Below are 21,376 nucleotides of genomic sequence, written 5' to 3'. Positions count from 1 at the left end.
GCGTCTGGCAGGGTCTGGGTGCTGCAGCGGAGGTAAATTCACCGCTCGGAACGGGGCGTGAGGCTGCAACGGGCCGGGCTCTCCTTCCCCTGCTCCCTTTTCACTCTCTTTGCCCTCCATTCACAGCAGAATTATATCTTGTGTCCAGCCATCCGCAGGTAACGGCGATTTTCAGCACGTAAAAACGACGGACGCTGCTTTTCCTCTACAACACAGAAGTTCGCTCGCAAGCGAGAGGGCAGCCGGCATCTGTCAGGAATTCCCCTCCTGCGTTTTGTCTGCTTGGGAAACCCGGCCGAGGAAAGGGTGCCTAAGCAGCGCCGTGAATCGATAGCACCCGTGTCCCCGCCTTTTCCAAAGGATCTAGAACTTACAGAGTTGGAAATTCGTCAGTCTTCTAAAAATGGCAGAAAACAAACCGCTAGGCACCGGGCAGCCCCGCTCACCTGCCACCACGCTTCAACAGCAAGGCGGCATTTTTCCGCTTACGGAGCTGATTGTTCCTATTTTGACAGCCATTTTAGTTTTCAACTCTTAAAAGTCACAAAATCACAGAATGTTCAGCGTTGGCAGGGACCTCTGTGGGTCACCCAGCCCAACCCCCTGCCCAAGCAGGGTCACCCAGAGCAGGCTGCACAGCACCGCGGCCAGACGGGTCTGGAATATCTCCAGAGAAGGAGACTCCACAGCCTCCCTGGGCAGCCTGGGCCAGGGCTCCGTCACCCTCAGAGGGAAGAAGTTCTTCCTCGGGTTCAGCTGGAACTTCCTCGGCTTCAGTTTGTGCCCGTTGCCCCTTGTCCTGTCGCTGGGCACCACTGGAAAGAGTCTGGCCCCGTCCTCCTGACCCCCACCCTGCAGATATTTAGAGGCATTTCGAAGGTCCCCTCTCAGCCTTCTCTTCTCCAGGCTGAACAAGCCCAGCTCCCTCAGCCTTTCCTCGTAGGAGAGATGCTCCAGTCCCCTCACCATCCTCGTAGCCCTGGCATTGACTAGAGATTGGATTTCACACCTCCCCTTAGGGCGGTATGATTTCAGAGTATCACAGAATTATTAAGGTTGGAGAAGACCTCTAAGATCATCACGTCCAACCGTCACCCCAACATCTCCACGCCTGCTAAACCATGTCCCCAAGTGCCACATCCACACGGTTTTTGAACCCCTCCAGGGATGGGGACTCCCCCACTGCCCTGGACAGCCTGGTCCAATGCCTGACCACTCTTTCAGGAAAGAAACTTTTCCTAACATCTAATCTGAACCTCCCGTAGCCTTGGCCCGAAGTGGGCTGTTCTCTGCTGGACCCGAAGCCACTGAGTGAGCCCAGCTGCTATGCTTATTGCTCTGATGTTCCTGGAATCCAGCCCTGCGCTTGGATTGCAGCTGTTCTCCAGCCGCCTTGCTGCTCCTCCACCATGATCTGGTCCACAGTGAGCAGGGACAGCTCGGATGCCTCCGCCATCCCCAAGCTCTGCTGTCCTCCTCCTCTCGGCGATGGCATCATGCTGCATGCTCGCTTCAACAGGTTACGGGGCTCGGACAGAATCGCTTGCAGTGAATTATAGACTCACAGAATGGTTTGGGTTGGAAGGGACCTTAAAGATCATCCGGTTCCAACCCCCCTGCCATCAGCAGGGACATCTTCCACCAGCCCAGGGTGCTCAGAGCTCCATCCAACCTGGCCTTGAGCACTGCCAGGGAGGGGGCAGCCACAGCTTCTCTGGGCAGCCTGGGCCAGTGTTTCACCACCCTCATGGGGAAGAATTTCTTCCTAATCTCTAATCTAAATCTGCCCTCTTTTAGTTTAGAGCCATTCCCCCTTGTCCTATCACTACATATCCTTGTGAAAAGTCCCTCTCCAATTATCTTGCCATTTAAGTCAAGCTAACTAGCTGTGCATTGCAGACCTGCTATTTTCTTACTAATATCTTCAGCTCCGGCCTGGTTTCCATAAGCATCACGCTAGGAGCGCTTCCTGGGCAGCCTGGGCTTACCCACGCTGGGCGAGACACAACGGTGGGGTGACGTTCGTGTCCACACAAACCTGTCTCCCGTCTGACCGAAAGAAGGAGGAAAAAATCAGCCCATGCTAAAGAAATGTGTGATCCAAAGAGCCTCAGCTATGCAAATGGCAATTTAAATGAGGATTTAGTTATCTTTTTGCTCTTAAGGTGCTGTAAAACATGTGGGGTTAGTTCCTACACCATTGCCAAGATCTGGAGCTATTTATTTGCAACGGCTTTGTTAGGAAAGCGAAGGTGGAAATGGGGCGGGTGAAATCCCGCCATGATGGGGTCCTGGAGCACCCCACATTGCAAACCGTCCTCGGCCAGACGACAGCGCAGGGCTGTCCTGCAGGGCTCTGGGGAGTGCTCCCACCGTGCCGCCCTTCTCTGGCGGGGAGGGCCAGCACAAAGCTGATGGGCGGAGGTGGTTTCGGTTCACCGGAGGTGTCCGAATGCGCCGTGCCCAGCAGTGACTCACCTGACCGACCTGGGACATGGTTCCAGGCTGAGAATTGCTCTGCGAGGTGCTTTTTTCTCCCCCACTGATTAGGGGTTGCCCTTGGAGCTGCTAGCTCGGAGACACATTCCCTACATGCAGGCAGAGACTCTCATGCAACCTGCCCGGGGAGCGCTGCCCTCCACCCCACCGCAGTAAGCGACCGTGCCAGGCTAAATTCTCCTCCTCTGCCCTCCTGCCTTTGCCATACTCACACGCAGTTGTCCTGCTGCAAGCGAATGACACGGGCTATGGAGACGCGGGGTGGGAAGCCTGGCTCCAGCCAAACGGCTGGCTGCCGCCCAGACGCTTTCAGATTTGATCCCTGCTTCTGTGAAGAGGGAAAAACAAAACACTTTACCCTGCTGTCTGCTTACAGGGAAGTTACTTTTGGCAATTAATTTGTATATTAAACGCCTAAACACTCTCCGTCTATCTATCCTACCGGTTCAGGCGTTGCCTTTCTAAAGGAAGAAATCTTGCCACAGTGTCAGTCGGTGCTTTGGCGTGACGAGGAGACAGCCACCGTGACTTGCTGCTGACGTTGGCACCCATGAAAACGTTCCTTTGCCCTAGTGGCACCCCCAGATAACAGATAGCAGATATGATTGCGTCCTGCTTTATTACAAGGGCAATGAAAGGCAATATTTCACTGGAAACAAGAGGAGGATTTAGGATTTGCTACGTGCCGGAAAAAAGTATGTAGCAATATTTCTCCCTGAGCATTGCAGAAGTGAGAGAAGGAACAGCAGAAAGCTCTCCTGCCGTGAGCAGCGATGGAGTGCCATCAGCAGGGAGAGACGTCGGCAGCCGAGGAGGAAGGAGAGCTGGCGGCTGCGGAGCTGGAGGAGTCACGCCAGGCTGGCATCCCCTCCCCAGGCAGCAGCCCGGCTCGCGGAGCACAGCAGACGGCAAGACGAGAAGCGCTGAGGTTGGTTTTGTTGCGGTTTCATGAAGAGCATCACAGGTTGCCATCAAGCAGGAATTCCCTGGGCGGTTGGGGCCGTCGCTCGGGGCGTCCCGGTGCCCACAGCCAGCCGGAGCACCCCTCCCCGCAGCAGATCCGACGCCGGGCACGCTGCTGGGCACGGGCTGCAGCACATCCCCTTTTCTCCTCGAGTCTTGGTGGTGGGGACAGGAGGGAGGGGGAAGGACGGTCTGCCTGGGTCATCTGCCCGAGCAAAAGAGGAAGTTTTCCCCCTACTTCTAGACAGTTTTTAGCAAATGCCAGACATGATGTAAGAGGGCTGCTGCTGCCGAAGGCTTGCTCAACTCGCTCCCCTGCAAATCCTAATGCTAACAGTTCTCCGAGAACGCTGGTTTCACTAAAGCTTTCTTGCTTGCTTCCTTTTTCTTCAGGGAAAACGGAGGCTACAGCAGGTCATCAATCCACAGCTGCGCTCACTGTTCGGCTTCGATTGATGTAAGAGGATCCAGCTCATACAGAAAAAGTGCAAAATATTACGCCTAGGCAACGACACCAAGATCTGTATCGTTTACAGATATTGCCTTTTCTTTCTCGAAAAGCTGAAAACGAAGAGCGGCTCCCAGGCAAAGGCTGTGAGCACGCAGAGCGCTCGGCGTCGAACCTCCCGGCGGGGCTGGCGATCGCACCTACCCGTCGGGGACGCGCTGGCTGCCCGCACGGCCCGAAGCGGTGAGCGGCTGGAGACGAATCCTTCACGGTCGGTGTCATCCCCCAAGCATCGCTCGCATGGTGCATGGTCAGCATGGAAACAGTCATTCACTCTTTCAATCAGCGCAGAAGGCCGTCTGGGGGAGTGTTCACGTTAAAATATATGCCCTGGGTTTTTTTTCCACTGCTGCTTCCCCTTTGAATCTGATAAGGGGGTGGCTTTCTTCTGTGTAACAGAAGTTGACCGTCTTCCAGGCTGCAGGCAACACTGCGGAGAGAACCCAGGACAGTCTGCAACGTGGCTAAAAGCCATCCAAGGTTTGGCCTGGTCTAGATAGGAGAGAGAACTGGAAATCAGGGCAGGATCTTGGCTCTAAGCATTGCCGCCTGTCGATAAGCAGAAGCCCAGGAAGGGGGTCAGCATCTTCTACAGAGGCAAGATCCGAGATCCACTATAGTGAATATTGGGAGTGGGGAAAGCTGACTTTGATGGATGCAGAGGGTATCGTGCTGCTCCTGCTCCGTAAGTCCTAAATCACTAAAAACCAGTCTGCACTGATCAGAATCATCTTAGTGGGTCACCATGTTTCAAACCATCCAGGCAGAGAAACGAGATTTATTCACAGAATCACAGAGCTGTAGGGGTTGGAAGGGACCTCTGTGGGTCACCCAGCCCAACCCCCTGCCCAAGCAGGGTCACCCAGAGCAGGCTGCACAGCACCGCGTCCAGGTGGGGCTGGAATATCTCCAGAGAAGGAGACTCCACAGCCTCCCTGGGCAGCCTGTTCCAGTGCTCCGTCACCCTCAGAGGGAAGAAGTTCTTCCTCATCTTCAGCTGGAACTTCCTCGGCTTCAGTTTGTGCCCGTTGCCCCTTGTCCTGTCGCTGGGCACCACTGAAAAGAGTCTGGCCCCGTCCTCCTGACCCCCACCCTGCAGATATTTATAGGCATTGATAAGGTCCTGTATATTTATATGTCCACTCCTCGACCCCCAGCAAGCATTCTTTACTTCTCCTTTCTGCTGGACATCTTGATCCCTTACCTCTCCTTTCTGCTGGATGTCTTGATTCCTTGTCTTCAAGCCATCTGCAGCTCGTTTTCCGAGCTGGGGTGGAAGGGCTGACTCCGCCACGGTGTGTTTCACCAGCTGGAGCGGGGCTTGCTCGGATCTTGCAGGAGCTTCTCTTAGCAGCAACAGCGAGCAGGAATCCCAGAGCCCACAAAGCTGCTGATGGTGCAAGTTGTGCTCCAGCAGGAACGAACCTCTTGCCCCTCATTTTTAAGCGTGCATAGAAGCACAAGGGAAGAAAAGAGAGAAAAGTAATCAAATACTATCTAAAGTTAGGCACAAATAACACACTGTTGCAGAACCTTGTGGGACTCGGTCTATCTGGGCCCTGCTTATTAATTTAATCTCGGAATTAGCATTTCACACACAGTGAGAACATTTCAGCTTGTGTGGAAAACACAGCCAAGCAGTGCATTAGGTGGCCTGGCCAGAATTAACTTGATGTTGTTACCTTTTATTTTGTTTTAGAGAAAAAAAACCCCAGCCAGGTCTGCACCCTCGCCCTGTTGCGAGCCGCGCTCCCCGAAGGGCCCTGTTCCCTGGGAGCCGCTCCCCCAGCACTTTGCCCCTCGGCTCCGGACGGGCGAACAGCCCGCTCGGCTCTCGGCAGAGCTCCGCTCCGGTTTCGTTCCTTCTGTGACATTGTGTAATCACCGAGTTGCTTTAACAGGAAGGAAGAGGCTTGAAAACCCAACCTACATTCAGCAGGACGCGCAAGGAGGTGTTTGTTAAATCAAGAGCTTTGTGAAAGTGAAGAACCTTCGCCTGGCTCGCATGGATCCAGCGGCACGCTCCCGCCCTGCCCCTCCTTCGCCCTCCCCACCAGCCAGCCCAGTGCTGCGCGGTCACCAGTCGCAGCCCAAGGGCCCGCCGCCACGGACCCGCTGCCGATCGGCGTCCGCCAGCCAGAGCTTCACTGGACGCCTGGGTCAACCTTGATGCAATTAGACTCGTAATACCGGGCTTCAAACCAAACCCAAACACGGCGCGTTGAGTTCTAGATGCTGTTACTTTTACTCTGCGGGTGGCTGACCGCACCTCAGGAAATAAGATGCACGGGAAAAAAAGCTTTCAAAAGAACCCTAACGAGACTGGTTTTCAAAGTCAGAGCAGCATCGCAAGCAGCGTTCGTTCCACAGAGCTGTTTCGGCGCAAAAACGCGGTCAGGGGATAGGGTTGCGGCCACAGCCCCCGGCGCAGGCAGGACGCGGATCGAAGCCGCGCCGCGGGGCTGGGGCACGTTTTGGGGCACCCGGCGGGTTTTTACCTCCCGGTTCCAGCGAGTGGAGGCGACTCCTTCGTGCAGAGGACTCTGCTCCCCGCAGGTCAGTTAACCCACAGCAACATTCACACACAATTTTTACAGTTTATGTATTCCGATTACCAAGACAAACACTAACGCTGAGCACTAACTCTGTAACAAGCGTGACCGAGTGCTTTCGGAGATGTAGTGCCCACAGCATGCCAGCCAAATCCGAGGGCTGCTGTGGAAAAGGAAGCGTCCCAGGCCTATAAAAACGGACACGGAGAAATCAATGTTTCGCTGTAAAACATTGCTTCATATTGCAGCCGGCTGCAAAACAGTCAGTCGCGCATTGCTAGAGGCAGCCAAGCCTGGCTTGTTCAGAAAACAGCTTAAAAACCAAAAAATAAAATGTAACTCTGCCATACGGAGATGCAGGATTTCTACAGAGGCTTGCCACTCACGCCAGAACACACGCGAGCGCCATCAATATTTTAAATACCGAGCGCCAGGTTGTCAGACGCCGGTCAGCGTCCTGGAGGGAAAGCGAGCAGGCGGAGCGAGAACCCGGACGAGCCCTTGTAGCAACGAGCTCGCTCGAGACCCGAGACCAGCTCTGTCACCCGTTCTATCTGAGGCGGCAGGAGCAGAACAGCTGGCCTCTGCCAACCAACACAAAGCCAGCTCGCTGCCTCCACACATTATTAATTGGAAAAAATAATTTCCTAACACCTACATGAGGCTGTATATGTTTATTCATCGTCAGTAATTTTTGTACACAAGGCAAATATTAATAGCTGAAAGGCAACACTTTTGGAGAGTATGTACAGAGCAATGTACAAGCGAGTGTAAGAGGTTTTAAACTATTAATCAATTTAACCATTTTATAAAAAGGAAGTGATGCTTTTTCTTCTAAGACCTCCCTTAGAAATAATTTATTGCCAATCTTAAACTAAAGCAAGGAAAAAAAAAATTTACAATAAAAAGTAGTCCCTGGAAAGTTTATAAAAAGTTAAACATATAAAATTGTAAGCCACAAACATTTATACAAAGCTAATACAAATCTTGGTTTTGTTAAAGATCTATGAGGTTGTTACAAAATATATTTTTACATAAAGGCTTCACGTAAGGTAAGCTCTCACTGCTACTGAAAGCGCAGGAAAGCGGTTTTAAATAGTCTGCAATTCAACTTTTCAAGTACAATGCAAAGAAATTGCAAAATGGCACTGTATTGCAATGCTGTGTAATTCAAAAAAACAAACCAACTATGTTAATGGTACCATCAAAGAGGCAAGACCTGTAAAGTTAACTTGTGAACAACGCGGTATGGCGTGAAACTTCCGATCGTTCTGAAACAGGAAATGTTGTTGTTGGAAAATGAACCTTCCGCAGCCGTCCTGAAAGAGGAATAACCAGCGGGGTCTTCCGACGGCAATGGACATGTTACACACGCACAGTGCTCAGCCGCTAAGCAGCTAGCTGCTCCCAGACGCGGCGAGCAGACGCAGCCTGGGCAAGCTGTCTGGGGCTGCCCACAAACGCTACCACGAGCCAAGTGCCACGAAGCTTGAAACACCCACCTGATCTCAGCAATTTGCTAGAATAATTCTGATGGGCGAAATTTAAAGCTACTGACTAGACAAATGAGTCCAATATACAGCCTTTGAGATCAATGAACCCACCTGACTTTTTTTTTTAAGAGCATATATCTAGAAGAAAGCTTAAGTTTTACACAAATTGATGGCTTATGCTCCCACATACAATATACAAAAGTAAAATTTTTAAAGCCCTGATGAACAGCCACAGTTTTCAGGTATCCATCAACTCACTTTAACACGTTGCAGCAGGGAACGGTTGCTAAAACACCAATTTCATCTTCAAGTACAGGAAGGCTGTACAAGACAGTGGTATATCTCCGTACGGTCAGTGACCAGCGATCTCTTTAGCACAGCTCACTCCATCAAAGAGAAAGTCTCAGGAAACCTGGCATTCTACCTGCTTTCCCACCTTCACTAGAAATATGTCCTGACCTTGTACCACAGACTGGTTTACATGAACAAGCTTCACTCTTACTAGCCAACTGTGACAAGTTTGTTTGCTTCAGGGAAGAAAAAAAAAAAAAAAAATCAGTCATCAATCCTTCAGCTCTTGTACCAAAATTATATCCTGCTATAAAGAAATAATATTTAGAAACAAATCTAAAAACAAATACAACAGTACACGCTGTGCTCCTTTTCAGGTAGCTAAGGAAGAGGAAGTCTGCAGATGGAAAAGCCGGCCGAGTCGGCTGGTTTAGCCAGCACGTTAACGTCGGAACCATGTAAACAGTCACATCAAGGGTAGTTGCCTCACCCCCTCTGAAGAACTGGGAGTGGGAAACGCGAGTGATTTGACTCAGTCATTTCATTAAAATAATTAATTTCTGCCTGAGATTCATACAGTGCTTATCTGCCAGGGCCCACTCTGTCAGACACGACCCAGCATCGCGGGGTCCACCTCGCTATCTCACAGGCCCTGGTGTTCACAGGGAAAGGGATCTGAAAGGATTAAAACCAGGGGGTTTTGGTGTTGGTTCAGGGGAGAAGCCTGCTCAGTATTTTTCCCACTTTAGCTGAGGTCAGAAGCGCCCAGCGCCTTGGTGATACCGACTATACACATCCTTGGACTGACATAAGTTTTGAGGATCTTTAATAAAGGAACAGGTCCCTTGACACAAAATTTATCAACGTTTTACATAAACAAATCTGTTTAGACAAATTCCTGGTCATCTTCTTATCATCCAAGACCCAGTCTTTAGTCTTTTCTGCAATCACCTAGTCTGACATCCTGCAAAACACATGCTACAGACCCTCTCCAAATTATTTTAATCACAGCAGAGAGAAGTCTCTTCTCAAAAAAGAAACTTGTTCAGACAACTGTCAGCAATGGAAAAAACCAAACCTACTCCTCTTGTTGACTAACAAGGGCATGCATTTGTTCAATTTCTGCTTTCCAATAGTGGACTCTGAGGCTACCAGACAGAGGTTTGCTGTCTGCTCGTGTAGCATTTACAGCTCAGCCACATCAACCTGTCATCCTTCTCCAAAGAGGGAAACGGAGAACTTCTGGACTCCCACCACAGGCATGTTGCCCAATCCTTCCAGTAGCCTCCCCGGCCTTTTTTGAGGTCTCTAGTTCATCACCCTTCTTGATCTGCTCACATATGACCTGAACACATCAAAGTAATTGTATCCATGTCCAGTAAGGAGGCAAAATCTACATTAAATATCCCCATCTAAAGATTCTATGAATCCTCCTGACATCAGTGTTGCGCCCAGACCTTCTGTTTCCATTTAGATTATGCACTGTGACTTCCCCCGAGCTTTTTTCGGAAATCTTTCCTTCCAAAATAGTGCCTTACTGCAGAAATCGCAGACTAATTTATGACTACTCATTGGATGATATAAAAAAATAGAGGTCTTTCAAAGCACCTAACTAAATAAAAATATACTATTCCCCTTCTACTGACAGAAGAAGGAGGTACAGAGATGTTAATACAACTTACAATCACAGTAAGTAAAAGGTTAAGTTCCGAAGACAGGCAGCTTTCCTATGTCCTAGCAGGGACACTGCTCCAAGCAGTGAGAACATTACGTCACACCGCCTGCCACACGTGCGGTATGTTCATAAAAATTCATCTGAGAAAGTATTGGCCGGCATCACGATCCGGTTCCATGGGGCAAAGTGGCAAGCTGAACTGCCGAAGCAACACTGCAGTCTGGGGGGAACCTGGTGGCAGCACTACTTTTTAAAACACGAGCTCACAAGCTTACTCTCATTTTGTAGGATGCTGTGCAGCGCATGAGGATTTCTGCGCAATAAGTATTTATTATTATTATTTTTTTAAATCGCATGGCAACAGTAACACCCACCCCCCCCAAATTAAGAAAAATGAGACTGAAATGGAACTTTTGGTAAAATATTCTTTGTCACAGGCAGCACCCTAGAGCATGCTGTGCAACATATTTGGCTCAATTACACTTAGGACTGCTAGACCCGATTGGAAAGTCTCAGAAAGCACCTCATCAGCTGAAGCACATTCTGCTGTGACATGTTCTTTTTTTCAGAAGAAAACATTCATCTTCACGGTGTCAGCTACACAAGGCCTCCGCTGGGAACACATATGCTCACGCAAGGCCACTGAAAATACCATAGGAGGACAGAACACAAGGAGGCACTTAGGTTTGCAAGTACTTCTATCCATCACCAAATGCTTACCGATTAAGATGAGGCACACTGTAAGAAGTCATGAAGAAAGTAAAAAATCAACCAGTGCCATATTAAAGCGCTTCAAGAACAGGTAAGGTACCTACATGTAACATCTGGTTAGTGAAGATAAGAAATACAAGTTGAGCTTGCTCCCCCTTCCCACGTCAGAATTTCAAGAGGACCGTATCATAGTGCTCTGTGCTTTGCCATGGCTCCAAGACGTACGTACGATGCGACGGTGAAACCGTGTACTGTGCCGTTCACTAATTCCCCATCACGAGACTTCTGCCTGCATTAGTACTTCCTGCCAGGTAGGTCTGAAGCTCCCCACCTAAGCATTTTTAAAGCATCTCCTAGCCAAACCCCATGCAAAGATTCATACTTAAGAGGAAGTACGTTACACCCACAAATCCTAGCTTCAAATAGATGATTCCAGCAACAGATTTACGGGATTTCTAACCAACGAGACCTGAGAAATTGTAAGTCAGCTATGGTATCACAGTCTTCGGAATAAAGTTAGATGTGAGAAGCTTCTCTCCCCCTTAAATTACCGCCACAGTCTAACAATCACAACCATTTCACTGAAGTTTGAACCTGGAATTCTGAAGGTGGAATGAATTTTCTAGGATAACATACACGTTCTTAAAAGGTCAAATTTATCACTTTACAGGTAACTTAGACATAGGTCCGCTATAAAATTACAACTCGAGTCAACTTGAAGCTACACTGGAAGAGATTAAGCCTGAATTTCTGCAGAAATTGGCAATAATGTGTTCAGCAGCAGCTTTTAGCCACATATCAAGAAGTCTGACAGGATCTGGATTTCTCTACTCCTGCTGTAAACTTCTAATTAAAAAAAAACAACACATGAGAGTTACTCAAATAAAAATGTCTTTTTGCACATCACTGTAACATAAGCTGCTTGAGGTTGTCGTGAAGGATGGTATCCTTAACATCACGGAACACTAGCCGGATGTTTTCTGTGTTAATAGCAGTGGTGAAGTGGTGGTAGAGGGGCTTCTGCTGCTGGTCCCGGCGTTTCGTACGAAAACAATCCACCAGGAATTTTTGGACATCTGTTAAGCAGTGGGGATCCCCTTCAAACTCTGGAAAATAGTCTTTGATGCTCACTTTTTGTACTTTTTCCTCAAGCAAGTCCGTCTTATTTAAGAAGAGAATGATTGAGACGTTGCTGAAAACCCGGTTATTGACTATCGTTTCAAAAATGTTCAGGGATTCTGTAAGGCGATTTGTTTGCCGATCCTCCATAAGCACTTGGTCAAATTCACTCGAGGAAACAAGGAAGAGTATCGATGTGACGCTGTCGAAGCATTCGAACCAACGTTTCCGTTCTGACCTTTGGCCACCTACATCAACCATTTTGAAAGGAACATTTTTTATTTCGAAGTCGTACTCATGAATCCCCTTTGTGGGTCTTCGTGCCAGCAGTATATCTTGCTGTGAGGGAAGATAATCCTGGGGGAAAAAAAAAAAAATAATAAGAGTTTACCGATTAGGATGCAAGTCACAGGCATGGTGATCATAGCTGACCTGCAACCAAGTGAAAAGAGGAACAGCACAATGTTTTGAATAAACATACACATGTATGTACATTGATATGCTAACACTGAAGCATTTTGTAAGCATCTAGAATCCAAAGCAGGAAACACACCCATCATTAAATCACAACATGTACCCCAGCGAACGGAAGCTTTCCATTTGCCACACGACAAGGATCCACAAACAACCCGAGAGGTGTACCACCAATTCCTCATCCCAGTTTCCCTCATTCTGGATTACTTTACGCTTCACTCATGCTCCTCCACAAAGCTGGGAAACACGCTGGCCGCCAGCACTGCAACGCTGGGGTCTAAAACGGGTTTTTCAAATCAGTAACCACCGCAGCATCCCATCTGAACCGTGGGCACTCAGTTCCTCCCGTGTTCTCGCGCACACCGCACGAGCGCGCCTAGAAAAAAGAGCTGCTCCACTAAGTCATTTTTAAGGCAATCAAATTACACCAGAAATGCGAAACCTAAGCAACCTACCGTGTTTCTGCCATGGGTCTTTTGCATCCAGCTGTTATCAGTCCAGAAGGTCCCTTTCATTAGCTGTGTGCCATACTTGTGAGCTCACACAGCCAGATTTTGTCCAAAACAGACAGTGCAACTGGTGGCACAGGAGAAGAAACAGGCAGCTGAGGACAGCGGCCTCGTCTCAGTATTACAGCCTAGGAGGGCACGCAAGACAGCTGTGCCCTGAAGCTCTCCAGCCCTTTTCCCCCAGAATTAAATGGGAGGGGTAAGTGGGGTTTTTTACTATTTTTTGACTGTTACACGAACAGTCACCATCAACGGATGCAGATGCTAACAGGAAGAGGAATTCTTATTAGTCAGCTTTCGACAGCATGAAATTCAAGACTCATAGTGGGGATTTGTTCATTCTTAGAATTACACTTTTGCATATGGTCCAAGTCTGCGCGCTATTTAAAAAGTGCATCTATTACAGACAGCTGGCTGATGCTGAAGTTCAAAGTGTTGTTGTTCACTTGTTATGGAAACTCTTCCTCGCATTTTTCCAGCATTTCTCACAACTTCAGAGAGAGGGATTTAAGTTTCAGAGTTGGAATTTTAGTCTCCCCTTAGTAAATGAACTACAATCTTCCTTTTACACTGCCAGTTACCTGACTCTGAGCTTTTATGAAGATGCGTAAGACCATGGTCCATAAAGTCTGATTCACCCAGTAAGCTGGGGTGGGGGGAACACACACACAAATACATGGCTATTTAAAGACTAGTATTCCAAGTTTAAAGTGGCTGGGCAAGTTTGATCCACAGCCTTTCAGAAAGCAATTTTAAAAACCATGAAGCGAGTGTGATGTTCCAAAAACTCAAGGATCGCTTTGCTTTACTACGTAAGCTCAAAAGTGAAACTAGCTAGAGAGCTTTGCTTGAACTCCCAGCTCTCTTTATTCGAGCTGCCCATGACTAAGGGGCTGATTTTTATCATGGCACGAATTACAGAGCAGCTTTCTGAAGCACAGGCTCCCCACCCTGCACATTTTGCCGTAGTACTATTACACATCCAAAACCCACACCACCTAAATCTGCAGGAGAGCTGAAATGCTACAGCAGTATCATGTTCTCTCCAAACTGAGCAGCAGGCACGTGCTTCCACCCCCCCCTTGTCCAATTAAAAGAAGCAACTTTAAAGGGTAATAAGGTTTTTCTCCTTATTTGTTAAATTTATCTTGGGTCTTTTCTATCAGAAATTGTTAGAGAGGGGGAACAATCAGAGGAATAGAGCAATGACTATCAAATGTCACTGGGTACAAGTGAAGGGATTTTGAGTAAAGCTGACTTAATATTTAGGCATGAGAATGTGGCAGGTTCAACACTTCTTCTACCTTTCAAGCAGGAGCATACGATCTGTTGTCATTCAGGACGTTAGTCTCAAGTTCTCAGAATAAAACCAAAAAGTCTCAGGAAAGCTCAGGAGCGACTGATATTATTAAAGTGAATAAAGAAAATCAATTAATGCAATAGACAAAGCCATATATATATATATATATATAGCGCTTCAATACTGAAACAAAAGCACAAAGCAAACTCTTCTGGGAATTGGCCTGTACTGTTTACTCAGTAAGGCTTTCAAGAACAAGGAGCTTATCCCCAGAATTCCTGACAAATTCCCACTCCAGTATTATTACTCATTTCAAATTCCTTCCACACTTGCCAACCACAAATAAAATCCTTTCAAGTGCTTTCAAGCTCCACATGCGCAGACGACCTACCATGTTTTATACCAGACCATGGCTACTCCGATGCAACGGGCTGCAACGGAGTGCACTGGAAGTCAAGTGCTTCGTATACAGCCAGCATTTGGCCACAGGAAACTAAACACAACAACTCCTACAAAATCTCCCAGTATTTTAGTGATCTTTTTGAAGCTTGCCACTGCAGCAATTCTGAACTAGCCCCTTTCTCACTGTTGATCCCATTCTCTGTAGGGGAATACTGCAGCATTAGGCGAATACTCAGTGTCGTCCCCGGAAAATATTCTTTTCAAAATCCTGTCAATGTTTCACCATTGTCAATCGGTACTTTTCTTGCAAGCATCCCCAAGCATGCTCTCCTTTTCTATACTTTGCCCAGCCTTCCAAGTTGACTATTTTCTTTTTCATCTTCTTCCATTTTTGGTTTGTTTGGTTTTTGTGGGGGAAGGTTTGTTGGGGGGGGGGTTTGTTTTATTTTCTGTGTAGCTCTATTTGCCTGCAAGCACAGCTCTTCCCAAGGATACGTACTGCTGTTGACTCAGAACACATGCTTTATTCCTAAATTGCCTCCTTCCTCAAATTCACTACAGTCTGTTTTCTTCCAGAGGACTACTTTTGGTTATCAGGCAGCTCTTTTGGCTATCACATCACTTTTTGCCTAGTTAAAATTTGATTTAAGGCATGACTAAGATCCAATCACAACATGGAAAGCAATGTGTCTCTGAGCTATATCGAATACATACAGTCTGCACTGGCAGTAGAAATAACAAAAAAAAGTTGCAAGGAATCCAGCCGATCCCACGTGTAGATGCCAGCCAGCTATTCTTATTTTGCTGATCGGATTAAATCTGAACATCAAGTTCTTTTCCCTACACGCCGTTATCATCAGCTCCCTTTTGGCAAGAGGCACATGAAACGCAGGTCTGTTTATAAGCAATTTAGTTGCATGCCAGCCCAGCTGTATCAGATAACAGATAAGAATAATAAAATACTTGTATTAATACAGTTTGGGGAAATAATCATTAGACAAATCTTGCATGCAGATAAGAATAAACCAGAAGAATATACCAAATCTTTCACTCAGTAACAAAACTTAGCTAGCACTTTTTCCACAAAGACCTAACATTTTCTACGACAGCAGATCTGGAACAGTCCCTCTGCACCTCAAGACCAGTTGGTCTAACTTTAAACTGGAAATGTTATCACAATTCAGAGCTCAGCACTCCCACAACAACATCAGACCTACAATATTTGTGTGCATATAAAATGATTAAAAAAAAATACAGTAACTTCAAGCTGCACGCTTTAATCAAAGAATGGACCAAGGTTTCCAATAAAGAACTTCGAAAAGAAGCTGCAAAAATCTTTACCCAAATGTGCGCAATTTGTGGGAAAACCCCAACCCTTTGAAACTAAAGTGGCATTGGATTTAAAGACCATGAGAAATCCACCATTAGCAGGCAGTTTAGAAGTTCATTAAAGTGAGTGCAGTTCTTGTATTGCCTTGTAACAGAAGACCAAATCAAAATTCAGAGAGCAAGTGCTGGAGTTAAGCAAGATACCCGGGAAGCGTATGCATTCTGCAAGATGATCACCAGTGTTCTAGTTAGAAAAATGACAGTTCAAAGCAGAAAAATAGTCTGGCTTAAAATTAAATTTCTGTCTGTGTAAAGAGAAGAAGAAAAATGAAATTAAGCCTGATGTAACAGGATTCAATTGAAGTGGTTTGGATTCCTTCATCATTTGTTAGCCATCAGCTGCAAATGACCACGGAGAAACTGCCTCCCCATGGAGTTCAAGCTAGCATCCCATTTTAAAGGCAGTTTTTCCACATGCCATTTCTGCAATACGTGACTAATGAGTATCAGCATACAACTTCATTATTCAAGCAGTAGCAAACATTTCTATCAAAAGGTATTCTACAGAAGTTTCAGCTTTTTCCCCGGAGAAAACAGATTTTATTCTGTACCAAGTCTGTTTATTTTGAAGTGGATACCAGAAAAAGGTACCACTGACCTGTGCACTGATTTAACTTCGTGTTCCCAACTGGACATGCCAAACCTAAAGCAGTCATTTCTGGATATCGATTAGTGTTGAAGTGCTACTTTAACCATCTTCTGACTAGACAAGCATTCGCAACTTGGTTTTTGTTCAATTTCTACAGAAGTTTCATTTCCAGAAATTGTCTTGGCCCTTGCATTGCCCGGTGCTTCTGACACCTCAGTGATGAACTGCTGAGATAATGGGACAGTCAGAGTTAACTAAATTTGAGTAGACACTAATTACACGTCACCTGTTTCAAACTCAGAGATCACAAAGACTATTTAAAACATAAGACTGAAAGAAAAACACTCACTTGTTCTCCAAGTTTATCCAAGTTGTCCAAGAAATACTTTACAGATTCCCCCTAAAAACAAAGCAAACAGTTATTTAAGCAAGCGGTACACTTGATACCAACAGTTTACATTACTAAGTCCAGTTAATTTACCAAAATCTAGATTTAAGTGTTGTAAGCCTTAATCACAGCCATTTTTTTTAAGCAGCTATCCTAAGAACACAGTTGACATTTTATTTTTAGGCTAGTTAATATTTAAGCTTTAAAGCACAGGTAGGCATATTTCTAATAGTTAAATTCTTTCCAAGTTTAGAATTGCTAAATAAATCCTACACTGTTATCCACAGGGAGTATCAAGGAAGCCACCACACCTTTATTATGAAAAGACACATTTAATCATTCTCACCCTTTGAAGAATCTGCACATATAGGCATTGAGGTACAGGGGTTAATCACTGGAGACAAGTTAATTTATAACTGCATTGCCATACGATCCCATTCATACAGGTACTTCCCCCAAGCACAGAGACTGACTAGCAGAAGAGGGGATTAGAAACCACAACAGATGAAGCATTTTACTAAACTTTCCTATCAGAGACCAAGTTGGACACGAACGCCTTTCTCTGGGAGTAAGGAAGAGAGCTCTGCGCTGCCACACTGCAATTACATCACATCTACTATCCAGGTTACCTTCCAGATTCAAGCCATCACTGTCCTTGCAAATAGTAACTGCAGTTTTTCATCCCTCCAGTAATGCAGAACTAAAGATTTTTTTATTGTAAAGCCTGAACTACAGTCAGCTATCCAGAACTCTGCTAGGGTGCTGGGATTATGGAAGAACTCAAAGACGGTACTGAACCTGAGTTCACCTGCAACAGGTCATGTACTGATTGAATTTATTGCAAAGGAAAGCAGTACCTTTTCAGGATTCTCAGCATCATCACAGAAGCAGAAACATGCTTCCTTTTGAAAGCTCTTGATTAACAAGCTGTAACTTATTTACTTTATAGTAAATACAGAAAAGAAGCCATCTGTGTTTTCACTCAGTGGATGGAAGAACAAGAATTCTGAATGGATTTTCCTGATGAGAAATTCAAGAAGCATCCAAGGCTGGGGTGACTACATCTAGGCCAGGCAAGTGATTAGGACAGGAGTTGCACCCTGGTAATGACACTTCCCCTCACTTCAATCTGAACTCTGCAAACTTATCTAGGAAGAAATCAAACCTCTGTATTAAACTGTGTCACTTAAACAGCAGTAGAGTAGAGTAGGATAAATAACAGTCCAAAAAGGGTTCTGGCAGATACATAAGCCAGGTACCTCTGCAAGTTTTCCCGGTACTAAAAAAAGTTACATAATACAAGTAGATACCGCACCTTTAAGTGTGCAATTCGAACATCAACTTCTAATTGGGCAAGACTGGGACTCTGGTTAAAACATGCCTTCTGCTCAACACACCTGCAGGGAAAAACAGCTCTGCTATCTTATTTTACTTTGTATTTGGCTTCACATTACCGATTTTCTCCAGGGTGACAAACTGCAGCAGCAGCACTAACCATTTTAAAGCCTGGTGGCACACAGCAGCAACTGCTTGCACGACGGTAGTATTTCACACCTGCATCTTTTCCAGTGCTTCAGAAATCCATTCTAGCCTCAACTCTGTAACGGAATTGTACGGGGAAGAGTATTCCTATTTCACAGAAAATAAAAATACACACCCTTGACACACAAATCCATCAAGCTACCCAAGCAGGTGTAACACGATCGGAATTCGGGCCTTCCAAGTACTGAGACCACTGTCTGTAGCTGAATGTTATGACAAAACAAAGTTTAAGGTCAGATTTAATTTCTTTTTTAGGTCCTAGCAGGAGCTGGCAAACTTCCCTCCCCCACAGGACTATACACAAATCAGGCAGAGTTCAGACTCATTAAGTGGAGGTGCTCATTCTAGAACACCCGGGCCTCCGAGGCTCTATGTATGCATGTGTGTGAGCATGCATACATATATTTTAACCTTAGACAGCTTTTCTGTACTGCTTATGGCAATGCCTACTCCCTAAAGAAGCACTGGCTCCACAGTACTGGAATGCACGAGTTACTACCTCTCTTTTAAGTCCCGGGGCTCACTGCTGCTGCGATGGATTGAGCAGTTGGAGCACACAAGTAAGCCACAGCCTGTAAAGGTCACCAAACACCCCCAGAAGCAGCTTCCCAGAAAAGGGGATTTCCTGCACTGCAAACACGAATGCAAAACACATCGGCCTGCAGCAACAGCAATGCTCTAGAACCACACATCCAACAGTAAAGTAACTGCCAGAAAGCCCACTGAGAAGACTGCTTATCTTTCTATGCTGTCACGTATCAAAGTCAATGGCAGACAAACATCACGGTGGCCATTTTGAAACTCTGAGATGAAGCTATAAAAAGCTATATAAGCTATGAAAGTGATCAGTTACAAGCATAATACAGTCAATATAGCAGTGACATACCAGCTTCCCTTCTCCACATCTTCAGCTCAGTCACTAGGTTCTTCCCTTATGAAAACCTATGCAGACAACCAATCCAACACACCAAGCAAGTGCCACCAACACGACTCAACTCTGTATTTAAGGATAGAAGTTGTTCAGTCATTGGCTCTTCTCAATTTGCACAGCATCGAGAACTTCCAACAGCTTCAAAGCTGTCATCTGTTCCTCCACCCCACTCCAGACACATCTATCGTACAGCTACAAGCCAGGGCCTTGGCTAGTGGTAATTTTCTGTCTGACCCAGACATCTTCATGTTAGCAGGCTCAGCTCTGCTAACTACCAATACCCTGGAACAGCAAACTACCAGGACTAACAGATTGTTATCAGAATGCACTGCTGTAGAACTGAAGAGTCCTGACCCATTTTAAACAAGCTTCAAAAAGGAGACCTTCGAAAGCAACCAAGACTTCCGACTGTTTTCCAAAGGGGTGAACCTATGTATTTTAGGCGGTAATGAAGCGAAACAGACCGAAAAAAACCCACCACACGACAAACAAGGAAAGCCTTCATGCCAGCAGTTGTTGAAACTGAGTAGGAAAATGATCTATTCACACCCTGTATGACAACAGCTCCAAAGACAGCTTCTGTAGTAGACTACTTTTTCTTGATATTAGATACAGAACTAGATCTCATTCTGTAAATGGATGACAGTGGCTGTATTTAAATGGCTGCATTCAACAGACAGTTGTAGCATTCTAAAATTTCCCTTTAGACAAACTGTAAACTCTCTAGTTTACCCTAGATGACTAGAGAAAAAAAAAACCCTGGGTTTCCCCACTCTGCCCCACTAACTCCAGTGCAGCTCACCACGTCCAGTCCCTGCCACGTGGCCGCTGCAGCAGTCAATCTGCTGCTGTCGTGCCACAAAGGGGCCACACCAAAGACAAAATCAGCAGGAGACTAAGAAACCACAGGATCTGCCCCCATTAAAAAACCCTCTATAGTTCTCCATTACATTCCCACTGCCTTCACACCCATGTTCCATGAGCACCTATGATGCAAATTTAAATTAAAGATCTCATTAAAAAAATACAGTGATGTGAAGGTATTAAAATAGTCACAGGTGAACTTCTGGTTTGTTTTTTTTTTTTAAATGCAGGCGAGGCCTTCACAGTCATTTTTACAGCTGAGCAGTTCTGAACTGCAAACTTCTCAAATGTGGCTGAAGGTTACCAATGACCTGTCACACTGCAGGAATCGCACCACTGAGCCTTACTTGTCCACTGCCTGCTTCCTTCTACTTCACTCAAAACACACACAAAAGATGCCACCAGAAGTGACAAAGTCAGCGCAGGCTTGAGCACATTTCTCATATGCCTGTTGACACACTGCAATAAAGCAAACTTCCTGAGCACACACCAATACAACAGAATGAATGGCCTACGTGTTAGCTTCAAAGATCTTTCTGTGTTAGGTGATGGGAGCTTTTGCTTATTTAATACAAGATTAAAATAAACTATATCAGAATCTTCGATTTTAAGCAACCACTTTGTTTGCAGAAGATGCCCAGTCTTGTTCAGAGGGAGTACAAACATCTCAGCTGCAGCCCTTCAGCCTCCTCCTGATTCAGAAATGCATGTAAACCACAGGAAGTTGACTGTTAAATAGCTTTATTCATAACTGTCAAGTATTCCATTTTCAGAAAGGTTTGATTTGAAACAGCTTGTGTGCCTCCTGGAGTCTTGTGATCCTTACCGAAGAAAGCCAAGCCACAACATTTCATCATGAACACACAAGTGATTTACAAGAAAACACAACTAAATCATATTCTTATCAAGGTACTTGATGTTACAACAACAGCTTACCTCACAACACTGCATTTATTTAACTAGTCTTGCTCATGCCTGCACAATGCAGTATCTCCAAGTTTTATGTAACGCACTCTTTCGACAAAGACAGGATTACAGCACATATTGGTCGTTTATCTATAGGACAATAATATGCGGTAAATGCTCATGTGGTCTTCTGAAGTAAACCAGATCAGTTATCTTTCACAAACAAAGCATGGCACAGAGAAAGATTAGCGTCTAAAATGTTGCTATTTAG

General features: G+C 46.0%; 1 protein-coding gene across 1 annotated transcript in view; it reads right to left on the bottom strand.

Moving 5' to 3' along the window:
• Positions 1 to 7,181: 7,181 nt before the first annotated feature.
• GNA13 (G protein subunit alpha 13) overlaps positions 7,182 to 21,376 on the bottom strand; it is a 29,796-nt gene continuing 15,601 nt past the window's right edge. The window contains exons 3-4 of the mRNA XM_075440750.1: positions 16,824 to 16,874; positions 7,182 to 12,168 (exon numbers count right to left, since the gene is read on the bottom strand). Of these exons, the coding sequence (XP_075296865.1) occupies positions 11,596 to 12,168; positions 16,824 to 16,874 (624 nt within the window). The 3' untranslated portion in view covers positions 7,182 to 11,595. The remainder of the gene's footprint in view (positions 12,169 to 16,823; positions 16,875 to 21,376) is intronic.

This window comes from Opisthocomus hoazin, chromosome 21, assembly GCF_030867145.1.
Source record: "Opisthocomus hoazin isolate bOpiHoa1 chromosome 21, bOpiHoa1.hap1, whole genome shotgun sequence".
NCBI lineage: Eukaryota > Metazoa > Chordata > Aves > Opisthocomiformes > Opisthocomidae > Opisthocomus > Opisthocomus hoazin.
This window is presented reverse-complemented; position numbering and strand designations above follow the sequence as displayed.